At 38.0% G+C, this 13,798-nt stretch overlaps 1 protein-coding gene across 1 annotated transcript; it reads left to right on the forward strand.

The window, feature by feature from the left end:
- Positions 1–842: 842 nt before the first annotated feature.
- Positions 843–13,794, forward strand: cyth2 (cytohesin 2). Its single transcript, XM_047360616.1, has 12 exons — positions 843–1,038; positions 3,201–3,351; positions 3,467–3,533; positions 3,611–3,729; positions 3,810–3,890; positions 4,126–4,238; positions 7,766–7,914; positions 7,997–8,108; positions 8,741–8,817; positions 9,465–9,536; positions 9,646–9,800; positions 10,053–13,794. The coding sequence occupies exons 1-12, from the start codon at positions 972–974 to the stop codon at positions 10,138–10,140; spliced, it is 1,251 nt and encodes a 416-aa protein (XP_047216572.1). The 5' UTR covers positions 843–971; the 3' UTR covers positions 10,141–13,794.
- The last annotated feature ends 4 nt before the right edge of the window (positions 13,795–13,798 follow it).

Raw genomic sequence — 13,798 nt, forward strand, 5'->3', positions numbered from 1 at the left:
ATTCCTTTACTCATTATTCCTTCAAATGTGTCTTAGTGTATGAGACTTGATTTGTTTGTAATTTGCTAAATGCATAAGTGGGACCGAAACTGAAATGTTTGGTCTACGTACAAAATGTTGTGTAGGGTAAAAAACTCTACACATCACTCTGTATACACCATCCACACTGTGTAACATGATGTTGGCAGCATCATGCTGTGGGATGGTTTTCTTCAACATGGACACAGAAGCTGGTCAGAGTTGATGGTAAATTGATGGAGGTAAAAACTGGGCAATCCTGGAGAAGACCTGTAGGAAGCTGCAACAGACTTGAGACTGCTCAGCCGGACGAGAATACCAAATAGCAAGAGCTGCAAATGAATGGAAGGCCAATTTAAAGACCAGAAATAAATGCAACGCAAGCTTTGGCAAGAAAACTGACGTTTCTAGATGTTCTCTATGCAGTCTGATCTTGACCTGCTTGGCTTTCAAGATCTGCAAAGCTATACTCCTGAAAGGACTTTCAAAATATTAAACATGCATCATTTATGTACTACAACTTTGCACTACCATAGTTGTATTGAAAATTATGTTTTGTTGATTTGATCGGTCCAGTAGGCCAACTGAATGGCATGGAAACGCCTTTGCTTCTTCCTATCTTCTTGCCAGAAGGCTTTCATATTTTCAATAGACTGTTGGGTTTTTTTTTAACCAAAACTATTAAATCTGTCTCATTTAGCCTAATTCAGCCTAATTTTCAAAACCATCAATAATGCGGCATATCTGTCTCCACCCTCCCTTTTTCACAGCATAAAAAAAACCAAGTGGTTTTATTTTGAAAACTAACTGACCGGAAGTAGACTCTTCTTCCCGTGTTGCCACCTTCTTTGTCTACGGCCCAATATTTCGACACCGGGAGGGGATTGTCTGTTTAGTCTTTCTCTAGTTTTGCGGATATATTTCCCGATATATCCCCAATTTTCTAACATTTAATGACAGTCGACTCTGACCTATTTATGCCTAAAAGTAAAGCACCAAAAATGGATGACCTGGACTACAGTAAGTGTTCTTTCTAAGTCGCTGGTTGCTGTGGTTGCTGTGGCTAATCGCAGCTAGTCAGGTGTAGCTTGTTGCTTATTTTATTATTCGCGCCGGGCAGGATGTCCAAACTCTTTATTCCGAAGCAAATATGTGAGATGATTGTCTTTCTTCGACATTGTGTTTACTACAGTCCATATTCGGGATAGAAATGCAACAATAATGCTATCCTTGCTAATGAAATATTGATTGTATCGATGAGGGATTCGAGCTAACTTTACAGCTAATATCGGTGGACGTGTAGCATCTCAACCAGCCTTTAGGTTTATTTTAAAGGGCGCCAGTTTCCTAGAATCCACGCTGTGACTGGTTTTATGAAATGTACTGGTTGTTTTTTTTTTTTTTTTCGTTTTTTAAATCAGGGCAGACTGTGGGCGTGGCAGCTCATTGTTTTGTAGGTTAAAGCAAAAATAAGTCTTATAACAAAGTGTTGCTTTCTTTGAGTCTTTGAGTTCTAAAATTATTAAAACCTTTTTGGTGAAACTGACAAAATAACAAAATCATTTCAATTTTGTTAAAAACTGTTTCTGTTATTGTTGCTGCTTCTCAGGCAGGGCTTAATTCAGCTTGGGAATGGGGTGGTTTGACTGTTTTATTTAACTGTTTTATACATTAGGGTGTTCCTTCTACGTTTTCTACATAATACTAAATGTAGAAGATTGAGTTAGTAGCAACAAATAAACAATAGCCCAATATGTCCCCTTAAAAGTTTAATCCAACTTGGTTATTACAGCTCTGCTTAGGGGTTGTCCTGTAACAACCTTATCAGGTCTATCTATGTTTACTTTTATGCAGCACTTTGAGATGTTAGGACTGCTCCATTATGGGGGGAAAAAATCAGCCTCATTGTTCCTTTTTTAATATTAAACACAGTATTATTCATGACATTTACATGTTATATTTCAAAAAAATTCTGTATTTTTTTTTTCACATAAAGCACTAAATAAAAAGATGCCTGTGGGAATTTTGTTAGAATTGTTTTTGGTTGATTTTTATTGTTTGTTTTTATTAGTTTCACCTGAAATTAAAATCCAAAACCGATGATAGTTTGACTTGATAGTAAGTTAGGAGCTTTGAGTTATATTTGTTGTTGTTTGAATTTTTTTAAATATCTTGCGTTGCTTCAATAATGGGGTAGCAAAATAAATCAAACAGTTGACTTATTCACTGATTTATTCACTCCTGATGCTGTCCGACAGTCTACATACACCTTCATGTTTTTGTATCCATTTGGTAATTTGACTTTTCAACTAAAAACGGCTTTGCAAACTGTTGTTTATTATTAGCACATCACGCATGATGTCGCCATGAAATGCTCGCGAAATAAACCTTTTTCAGTGCAAACTTAAATCTTGCTCACAGTTGCCAAAAAAGAAACAAATGAGACAAGCCACCGTTCACACACATGCTTGGCACAGTTTAGTAACTCCAATTGATCTAACTTGCCTGTTTTGGACTTTGAGGGGACACCTGCTGGACAAACCCTTCCTGATTCTTGGACCTTGTTGTTGTGAGGCTATAGCAAAGTACGGGCTGCATGGTGGAACATTGGTAGCACTGTTGGCTTGCAGCAAGAAGGTTTTGGGTTCGAATCCTGGCTTGGGGTCTTTCTTCATGGAGTTTGCATGTTCTGGAGAGGTTGCTGGAGATAGGTACCTGACCTGCTGCACGGACATGCAGGAATAGACGATGGATGAATGAAAAAGTATTAAAAAGTTTCCTGGCATCATAACTCAGACTATTTTTTTTAAAGCTGTTAAGTAACATGTTTTACAAGTAATGAACTGGATGTAAGTTATAAAATGCTTATTTACATGAACCTAATCTCAGATGGTCAATGATTTACTTGCAGTGCAGTAGTAGGAGACGGGTCACTGATGTTGTGTTAATGAAGTCGTATTAGCTCAGTCTCAAAAGATGTCGCATAAATTATTTGTTTTTATTTTTACTTTCAATCGGTTCTCTTCTCACTGTTGTAGTCTTATGAAGTTTGACTAGTATTGCACATTCTTTCAGTATTTCTGTCACCAGAATAAACTGCTTTTGACCTAGATTATTTAAGTACAGTTAACCATTTGTAAGATGTGCTGCAATGCAATCATTCTTCTTCTTTTTCTCTGCAGTTCCTGTAGACCTGAGCCCAGAGGAGCGCTCTGAGCTGGAGGACATCCGCAGGAGGAAGAGTATCCTATTGCAGGAGATCCAGAGGCTCAGGGAGGAGTTACGAGAGGCTATTTTAGAGGTAGAGGGACTGGAGACCAGTACAGAGGGCAGGTAAATACATTTTTGTGTTTGAATCGACAGAATGTCCACAATGTAATTGGTACGGATGTGGTTTAACAGTGTATGCAAAATGTTTTATGTAAATTTCTATTCATGTCGTCTTCAGTAAAACTCTGCAGAAAAGTAGACATGTGGCTATGGGACGGAAGAAGTTCAACATGGACCCAAAAAAGGTAATGCCGTCTTGGACTTTTGCAGTTGTTTGTTTTCACATGTTCTTTTAATTGTTATTCACCAACTCTTTCTGCAGGGTATCTTGTTCCTGGTGGAGAACGAGCTGCTCAGATACACACCAGAGGACATCGCTCAGTTCTTGTACAAAGGAGAAGGCCTCAATAAGACGGCAATAGGAGATTATCTGGGGGAAAGGTGCAAGATGTCAAAAGAGATTTTTTCCTGTTGTCCTTTAGTCGCAACGATTTGTAAATATATGTGACTTCTTTCTGCAGAGACGACTTCAACATCAAAGTGCTTCAAGCGTTTGTTGACCTCCATGAGTTCACTGACCTTAACCTTGTGCAGGCCCTCAGGTAAACTTCATCTACTTCTTTGTTGATTACTGTGTTCAGTAAAGCATAAATCTATTGAATTATATGCTGTCAGTATCCAGGGAGCAGAAACGCTCAACAATGGAAAATCCCGTTCTTGTCTCAGGTTGGGTTGGGGAAACTTTATGCAAACTGGCAGAAGTGACTGTGTGGGCCTGCTTTGGTTGCAGAATCTGATCTTTTAGACTGGACCTAAACCATGTCCTGTTTTCTGCAGACAGTTCCTGTGGAGTTTCCGTTTGCCAGGCGAGGCACAAAAGATTGACAGAATGATGGAGGCTTTTGCTCAGAGATACTGCCACTGCAACCCTGGTGTCTTCCAAAGCACAGGTAATAAAAATAACATCTTTGGCTGTAAAGTCTGTTTTTAATATCATTTTTGGACTTTTTCCAGTTCTGTAGAATCAAGTCCGTCCAAACAGAGTGAAAGTAATGTTCCAGAAATGCTGCCCTTGCTCTCTCTCGTTTCCTTTCCAGTAACAAATTGCTGATATGTTAGCCCACAGGGGCCTCCGTATTTATACCCGCTACCTTTCAATAAGAGCAGTTTATGTTTTCATTGCTTCCTTCAATTGTTATGAGATGAGGTACATTCCTTCAGCATTCCTTTGTTTAAAGCAGAAATAGTTTGGCAGTTATTGTACTTTGAATACATGTTGGCATAATCATGTAAAGTCATGTGATTAAGGAACAATTAGCTTTTAGCAGAATGTTTTAATTACTGCTAAATAATATAGAAGATGAAGCCAGTATTGAGTCCATTCTTAAAGGTTTTTGGTACTTGCTGTCTCAGTGGCAGCTCATCAGAAAACACTTCCTAGCAACCATAATCTAATTTCTGTTGGTCTTACAGTTTGGCAGATGTGTAATATTAGCAACTTCATTTTCTGTTTCCAATATAGAAGCTAATTATTATTTAAAGGGCAGCGGGCAGGAAGCCAGTTTCTTTTCATGATCGTCTGTCAGCTGGTTTAGCAAGATTTTAGTGCCTGGTTTTTGTGCTGGACTGTATGTATAAAGTTGCTAGGCGCCTCTAAGACACACAACCCTTCATGTTAAACATGCATGACTTTGTTCTGAAGAAGACGGTCCACCTTTCACAGGTGACTCTGGTGCTTAACCTTCAGCTGAGAGTGAATGCGGCTCAAGTTCACATCAAACCAAACACCAATCAAGTGGCTGAAGGTGTTTGTCTTTCACAAAGTTTGTTCAGGTTCTTGATATTGTTGAAAATGTTTGAATTTTGACATGGCGATTTTAAGGATGGGAAAGTGCTTGATATTATAACTGCACAGTTCTGAAATAAAGAGCATTCTGATTAAAAACCTTAAATTGATTTTTTTTTTTGTTAAAGGCACAAAATAGAGAGCGATCATTTTGCCTTTAATGAAGTGTCAGAAAGCATCACTGCCGCTCAGAGTGGGTTTGCTCCTTTTCGTAATACCGGTGTGTGAGCATCTGATGTAAAGACCAGCTGCTGGACCTGCAGCGTCCTCTGACATAGCAATGAAGCAAACCTACTTTGAGAACGTAACTGTGGATTGTTAGTGGCGCACGTCTCCGGTGAGCAGGAGAAAACGGCATGCCAGGCAATTGCTGTTTTAATGACCGCTGGCTTGAAAACGGTAGATACAAAACAGTTGAAACGAGGACCAAATCCTCAAGTAGCTTCCTACAACATGTGCAAGGACCTGCAGCTTTTCACAATGGGAGAGTCGGCGCTCTCGAGCGGTTAGCCAAAGTAGTGGGAAGGAATCTTAAATTGCAAATTGCTTGTTTGAAGGGTGGATCAAACAAGGGTTTATGTCATCTACTGTACTTTAAAATGTGCAACAACAAGACATTTTTATTGAAAACGCTAGTAAAGGTTTAATGGTTTAATTACCCAAAAAGGAGCTGTGGCTTGGTAATGTTCAGTCATGGGTGCTGAACCTCTGCTGTCTTCTGGGCTCCTTCTGCCAATATGATCATTTCATGTTAATCCTAGCTATCATTTGCAGATTTGTAATCAGTTGCACAATATTTTAGATTGTTGATAGTCTCCCTTCATGTTGTCAAAGCTACACTGAGTGGCGTGGTTATAAAACTCAATGAAGAAAAGGCACACAGAGATACAGACAGCTCCAAAGCTTGGTGCTGGGAAAGTTGAAAATATGCATTTTTAAAATGCTTAAAAAGTGCTTGATTTTTACTGTGTGAAAAATGTACGATCCCTGGTTTCAGGGTAATCGGATTATCATCAAATGTACCATTCAGGCTGGACAGGATTTATTGTTTCCATTTTTAGATTTTTCTTTTATAAAAGTACCATGATTAGACCAGTTTTACACAAAGATTTTATACCAAAATGCATTGGTTTATATCAGAGATACAAAATGTATTGCCATTGTAACCAAAATAAAAATATTGAATAATATGTTTATTTTGATGTTACCTCTATTTTATTTATTTATTTTTTTTGACTTGCATACTTTGATGCACGTATGGAGGATGAGAGAACGCTGACGAAACTGTTTAAATCAGTCAGCTATTTCATGTACTTGTGACAATGAGTTACCAGTCAGATATGTTTAAAAATCATTTTAGTTTAGTTACTAGTAGAGAGATGAATTTAAAGCTAAAATAAAAAGATGTATTGGTGGAAAATAAAATATCGCTTTAACTCTTGCTAAATTTAGTAGCAGTTTTTATGTATATTTACTTATTGCCCAGAATATTATTCCTGTTTTTCATTCTGCATTAATAACTCCAGGAACAGAACATGCTGCTATTAGCTGGTTAATTAGTCGGACCGTCCGCTCACGTAGCGAGCCTGCATTCAGCTGCTTTACAGACACATTGCTCTTAGCTTCTCAGCTGCACTTTCAAAACAGCGTCACCTTAATGAAAATCCTGCGATGGACTGGTGACCTGTCCAGGGTGTATCCTGCCCATGGACTGCTTGAGATGGGCCCCAGCTTCCCCACGACCCACTAAGGAAGAAGCGGTAGAAAATGACTGACTGACTTAATGAAAGTGATGACCGGTGCTCATTTTCATACCGTCACTTTCCAAACAGCCAACTTGGTCTTCCTTGTAAGCAAGAGAACTGTATAGCGGTTTGCAGAAACAGATGAGAGAAGGGCAGCGTAAAGCGGCTTCACCTCATCCAGGTGGAGGTCACTCCAGCACTTCCTGTGGTGTCTTCTTAAAAGGACTTCAAACTTTAGGAATATTATGATAACTTTAAAAAGCTACAATCAGCCCCTGAAATAAAGTGTGGAGACACTATTTGCTGTGCTGATCTCTACTGTTACAATAATGAATGTTTTTATCATCTAATGACATCATTTTATTGCTATCACTTGTTAATTGTGTTTTAGAGATGTTACATTTGTTTTAATGTCACCTTTTACCAATAATTACACGACTGAAAAATAAAATGCAAACACTGTTTTAATAAATTTCAGCTGAATCCTTCCTAGTGCATTCTCTCCAGTCTGGAAAACCTTTTCACTGCTAGACGATGTTTGCCTTTTTGGTTTATGTCTTTAGGAACCGTTACCATGATATTTTCAGTACTTATTGCAAAGTATATTATAGTCTGAACCACCTGTACAGCAATGAGTCAGAATAGTGTTTAAAATATTCATCCATTGAGGAGCAAAGCTCTGTCCATCTATGTTTCAGTGGTGCGTGTCATTAATAAAATGTTTCTGTAACTGATTTGTGGTGAAAAGGAGTAAACGATACAGGCAGCTCTCTTCAGTCCTCCTGGGAAGTGCCTGGATTGTAATAAAGTATTGATTCCTTCCTATTGTCTAAGTTCAGCTAGCTCCTGTCAGTCACTGTCTTCTGTTTTTCTCTGCTGTCCACAGACACATGTTACGTGCTTTCATTTGCTATAATTATGCTGAACACGAGCCTGCATAACCCGAATGTGAGGGACAAACCTGGACTGGACCGTTTCATCTCAATGAACCGTGGAATCAACGATGGCGGAGACCTGCCGGAGGAGCTGCTCAGGGTACGATCCGCCTAAAAAAGGTTAACTCTGTAGATGCGGAGGGATATGTGGTGAGCCCACCTTTTGCTTTCTTATTGTTCAGAATCTCTATGAAAGCATTAAAAATGAACCGTTCAAGATCCCGGAGGATGATGGCAACGACCTGACACACACGTTCTTCAACCCAGACAGAGAGGGCTGGCTTCTTAAACTTGGTGAGAGTTTTCCCAGTTAGGCCTTAGGCTTTGCAGCCCTTTATGTTCTGTTTCCCACTGACTTTGTGTTAATCCTTTACTGATAAATGCAGTACATTCTGCAGAGATCTGAAGAATACATTTCCATGCATAAAGAAAACATGTTCTGGGCTGTTCTCTGATCAGCTCTAACCCTTTGTGCTACATTGAGTCTGTCTTCTTGTCTCTGAGGTTCGCTGCCTCTTTGCCTCCACTTGAATTGTCACCGGACTCTGTGGTGGTATTAAAACATTGTCATAGCATGACGGTGAAACACAGGCTCACTCCTTTGTGCTATGGCAGTCTTGATTATGTTCTTTCGCATGATGGGGCCTGTGGTCCTTGTCACTAATACAGTCTCCTTCCCGTTTTCTGTTTGTCTCTCTCTAATTCCTCTTTTTCTCTTTGTCTCTGCCTTTTTCCTGCCATTTCCATGCTCTACTGCTGCTGCTTGTTTTCTCAGGAGGTATGTACTGAAACAGTGTTTAAAAATAGAAATCAGAAAATGTATTGTGTAGGTAGAGTGTAGATAGCGTTGTATTATTTAAAAATAAAAACTCTGCTCTCTTTAAACTTCTATTACAAATGTCCCATGTTGATTTTATTTCTTGCAGGAGGAAGAGTGAAAACCTGGAAGCGTCGATGGTTCATCCTCACAGACAACTGTCTTTATTACTTTGAATACACCACAGTAAGCCCCCCCCCCCCCCCCCCCCCAAAATGTATGTAATTGTTTAAGTTTGTATAAATTATTAAAAACCTAAAGACCGTTAGAAATCAGATTAAGACTTTGAACATGAAGTTTTGAGAATCCAAGTTAAAAAGTATAAATTAGAGGAACCATGTGGAGCTTTCCAGGATCACAGACATATCAAAGAACTAATATAAAATACATTTAGAATTACAACATACAAAAGCACAGAAATATGGATCTGTAAAGGATGCCTAAAGATATTATGTTTTAAAATGTCTAGAAATATAAACATTTTGAATAATGGCGCCCTCTAAATTATATAAACTTCCATCCTTAAAGGTCATAGTTAGTATGAAGGTAAAATACATTCTATAGAAATATTGTCCTATTTAACAATAAATAGTTATTGTTAAACTGCATTAAAAACCTTATACTTCTGAAAAGATTCATTTCTCAGTGTTATTATGAGTCGTGCTATTAGCAACAATAACTGTAATATTCACCACAGATTTTATGTATCTTAAAGGTCTGACCAATGATAACCTGATCATTTCTGCACACCCCTTCCCTCTAAAAGCTCCTGTTATAGATCATTATGCGTGTTTCTTGACTGGAAATGGTGCAAAACTGCTTTTCACCAACAGGATAAGGAGCCACGAGGAATCATTCCCTTGGAAAATCTTAGCATCCGTGAAGTAGAGGACCCAAGGAAGCCTGTAAGTTTCCTCACTATAAGATCTAATTGGGTTGTTTGTAATTTCCTCAGTGAATGGATGCTGTAATGTCTTTTGTTTTGAAATTTTACCACCTTTTATTTTTAAACAGAACTGCTTTGAGCTTTACATCCCCAACAACCGCGGCCAGCTGATCAAGGCGTGTAAGACGGAGGCCGACGGGAGAGTGGTGGAAGGAAACCACATGGTCTACCGCATCTCTGCGCCCACACCAGAGGAGAAGGACGAGTGGATCCACAGCATCAAGTAAGAAAAGAATGACACCAAAGCAAACTGGATTAGCAGATACAGAGCTTTGCAAATGTCATTGTGTTGCATTCACGTTTTACTTTCTGTTTGTAAAAAGAAATTCCTTCTACTTCACAATTACGCAGTGCTTCTTGTTTTTCTATCATGAAACATCTGAACTACAGTGGAAGAAGTTCTAATTTGTCCACAACGTGTGCATGTGTTGACACGGAGATTTATTTTTAACCCACCACACTTTCTTGCCTTTAGATCTGCGGTTAGTGTGGATCCCTTTTATGAAATGCTCGCAGCCAGGAAGAAGCGCATATCACTGAAGAAGAAAGAGGAGCAGCCCTAGATTGCTTCTATGTTCCTCTCCTTCCCACGTCATCTCTGCTGCTCGCACTTCTCTTTAACCTTTCTTCCTCCTACTTCTTCTTCCTGAAAATGCCTCCTCTTCCATTTCCGACGTCTCCTTGCTGTCCTGTCCCCCAGACTCTTTGAAAAAGCTGCAACCAGAGTGAAGAGCTTATCTGCTGAGGCTGCCGTTCGTTCACACTACTGCTGTTACACTCAACTTGACACGACACACCCAGAGCACAAACAAACTCCTTGCTGTCTTCTCACCATCACTCTCACTTGAACGGGCTGGAAAGCATCTTTAAAGCTGTGTTCACACCACAAATTATTGTTTATTTGCAAACTGGTCAGGCTGTTTTGGAATTTTATTACCATCAGATCACTTGAAGGGTTTATAATTAATATTTTTTTAATCATTTAGGTTTTCGTTATTTTTTTTTTGAGAAAACTTTCACACAGGTGCAGATATATAAAGGTTTTTTTTTTTTTTTTAAGGGTTTATTTGTACGCTTTCGAGTTGGCCTGTTAGGCTTCTTTAGTTTACTTTCAAAATACTTTCTGGGGAGTTGGTGAAGGTTTCAATAAGTCACAAACATTTTCCTACATTGGTGTGAACACAGTTTTATTCAAAGTTTTTAAGCAGCTGCAGCTTCATGAAATCCTCTTTTATTTTTAGCGATGCCACCTTAGTGAGATATTCCCTTTCTTGATTGTGCATAGCCAAGACAAAATGTGAAGTACTAATAATAGGGTTTTATTTTGATAGAGCTGTGAAATGGCATACTAATTTAATACTTCAAATGACAGTGAATTCACATTCAAACTTAACTACTCAATTACTAAAAGGTAAATATCATTAATTGTGGAAAACACTACATACTGTATGAACTTTAGCATGTTTCTCAACATGTTTGAGCAATAGTAGAGTATTGTTGCCTGAAGGCTTGTTAAATCTTTAGAGCTGTTCTCATCGTGTCCATTCAGAAGTAACATAACAGCATGCCACACTCATTCTCTTCTTTTGCTCAACACTACAAGATGAACATCTGTTTTAATTAACTCCACCAAGATGGGTTTTGTGAAGTCGTTAAGGCAGCTCTTTTCATTGTACACTTTTTGTAAATAGACGTTGCAGAACACATATTTGATTTAATTTATTCTTTTTGTTCAAATCAAGATTTTTTTTATTTTGTTTTTGTACGAGCTACTGTTTTACTGCATGTTGATGAACGGAAGGATCAGTCGTAGGTACAGATGCATGGGTGGCCATGTTAGTGCACTGATTTGGAAAATGTTAGTGTTTCCTGGTGACCTGGAAAAATAGCATTTAATACTGAAGTTGGTTTATGCCTCAAGTGAATGATCCTGCTTGTTACCTTTTAGAAAATATGAGGTTTTATATGTTTGACTTTTTATTTTTTCTTGAGGGAATAAACTCTAAAGCACAAGCAGAGATGGGTTCTCACACTCTGCTGCCCAGTGTCAACCTTAAAGAGCATATATCATCATTTTAACAAAACTTCCTTTTTCGTATGTGTTCAGGCTTGTAGCTCATATAAATTGTGATGATTGACATTTTGAAATTTGTCAAAACTAAATAAATAAAATAAAAACTGTAAATTACATTTAAGGGGGCAAACTCGGGCATCAAGACATAAGTAGTGATTGCAAAGTCTTCCATTTAATTTTAAGTTTCCAAAGTGAAGATTTATGTGGTGTTTTATTCAGAGAAGTTGTGGAAATTGGGAGGAATGTTGAGGGAAGTAGCTTAAAGACCTAACAAACCAGGACCCCACAGAGACATTTAATGGTGCTCTGTGGCAAGTCCATTCTGTGTAATTATATTGAGAAATGACCTCCTGTGACAAAAACTGTAATACATGACAAACATTTTGACAACTATCAGAAACATGCTGTAATTTCTGCCCTAGTGTCTCAACAAAATAGCCTACTTCAAATCTGTGAGCCATGCAATGGATGTGCAGAGCTCACTTTTTCAAACATAAGTCTACATTTTACTCATAATAATTTATTGTCACTACAGTTATGTGGTTATCAAAATATCAGTCTGACGAGACCATCTGTCAAACTCCATATGTCTGTCTGCAGTTGGTTTCTACCACCCACCCCCCCCCCCCCCATCTTATTTTGCCGTGAAAAGTAACTCCCAGCTAATAAAATGACATATGGTCACACTAACACTACAGCCAAATGCACTATTTTAATTCGACTCAGACGACAAAACAAATAACTAGCTTCACAGAGGAAGCTAGTTATTTTAGGTATTTTTAAACATGCAGGAGGACTGATTGAAGATGGGGGTTATTGATTTAAACCCAACTGTGGACATAAACAGATGTTTTGCACCAACAGAGGAAACCACAGTTTCTTACGCGAAACTTTGTGCTCACAAACAGATCCCGGTGTGGCTGTTAACTCCCTGCTCAAGCTATCCATCCTAGCCATGCCATGAACTGTGTTGTGTCCTCGGGTTGTTTCTTTCCTTTAATGCAAGATATGTTTGGACTTTTTCCATCCTATTGTGTTGCCAGGAAGTGGCCACATTATCTACAAGGAATACGTTTTTTAATTGACAAAGCAGTTCATGTGTTGAGTTCAACAGTGGTCCATTTGACACGGCGTATCTAGTTGACACGTTATAATTCATGTATGGTTCTTACTTCCTGTTTGTTTTTTTTAAGAAAGTCTACAAAGACTTTTATTTTTGCTGTCAAAAAATTTATTTAAAAAATAGTTCTTTGCTTTAAAATCAATATTTGTTTAATTCTTTAAATATTTATGTTGTATGTATCTAAAATAAGATGTTATATGCTCTTTAAAGTCTGGGGGAGCTGTTTATGAGCTGAAATTTTAATGTTATGTTAGTAATAAAGAGACAGCTAAATGAAAAACACTAATAATAATAAATATTTAATTCATTTATAACGGAGATCACATTAAGAAAAACAAGTTTAGATTTGTCTCCAGTCATGAATTTGCTTGACATCCAGGTCATTAACTACTTATTTGATATATTTGTATTTTTGATTCTGGGGGGAAATAAAACTATTGTATGCAGCACTTTATCAAGTTGAGCATTTTGGGGGGGAAAAAATGCTGTTACTCTGACTTACTCTAATACAATATGGCGCCCTCTGCTGGTAATCGCACACACTGCAATATGCTGAAATATACAACATGTGGCCAGCAGAAACAGTTTCTCACCAACTGGTAATGGAAACTTATCCTAATGAGATGTTGTCACTCTTATCTACACCTCGTTTAAAAGTGATGGGCAGACAAAACTAATGTTGAAATGAAGCACCAAGTCCTAATTTTCTGGCTTCATTTCCATCTTTTTGTACATCACCATTGACTTGGTAATTGTTCTCTTCATTTTTTGTTTCAGTTTAAAGTTGCTAAAAAATGTAAACTGTTTCCAAGTAAAAGCAAGAATGAATACTGTAATGACCTTGGTGAAAGAGACCCTTCTCTGCGGAGCCACTACATTTAGAAAATGTTTATTTTGTATTTATTTATTTTTGTTTACATTGAGGTAAAGATGGATGCATCATCTGTACATGTAGCAAAAGGAAAACCACGGTACATTGGTGCCAGTAAAATACTGTGTAACAATAAAAGGTAAACAGGATGAT

Source organism: Girardinichthys multiradiatus, chromosome 3 (assembly GCF_021462225.1).
Source record: "Girardinichthys multiradiatus isolate DD_20200921_A chromosome 3, DD_fGirMul_XY1, whole genome shotgun sequence".
Lineage (NCBI taxonomy): Eukaryota > Metazoa > Chordata > Actinopteri > Cyprinodontiformes > Goodeidae > Girardinichthys > Girardinichthys multiradiatus.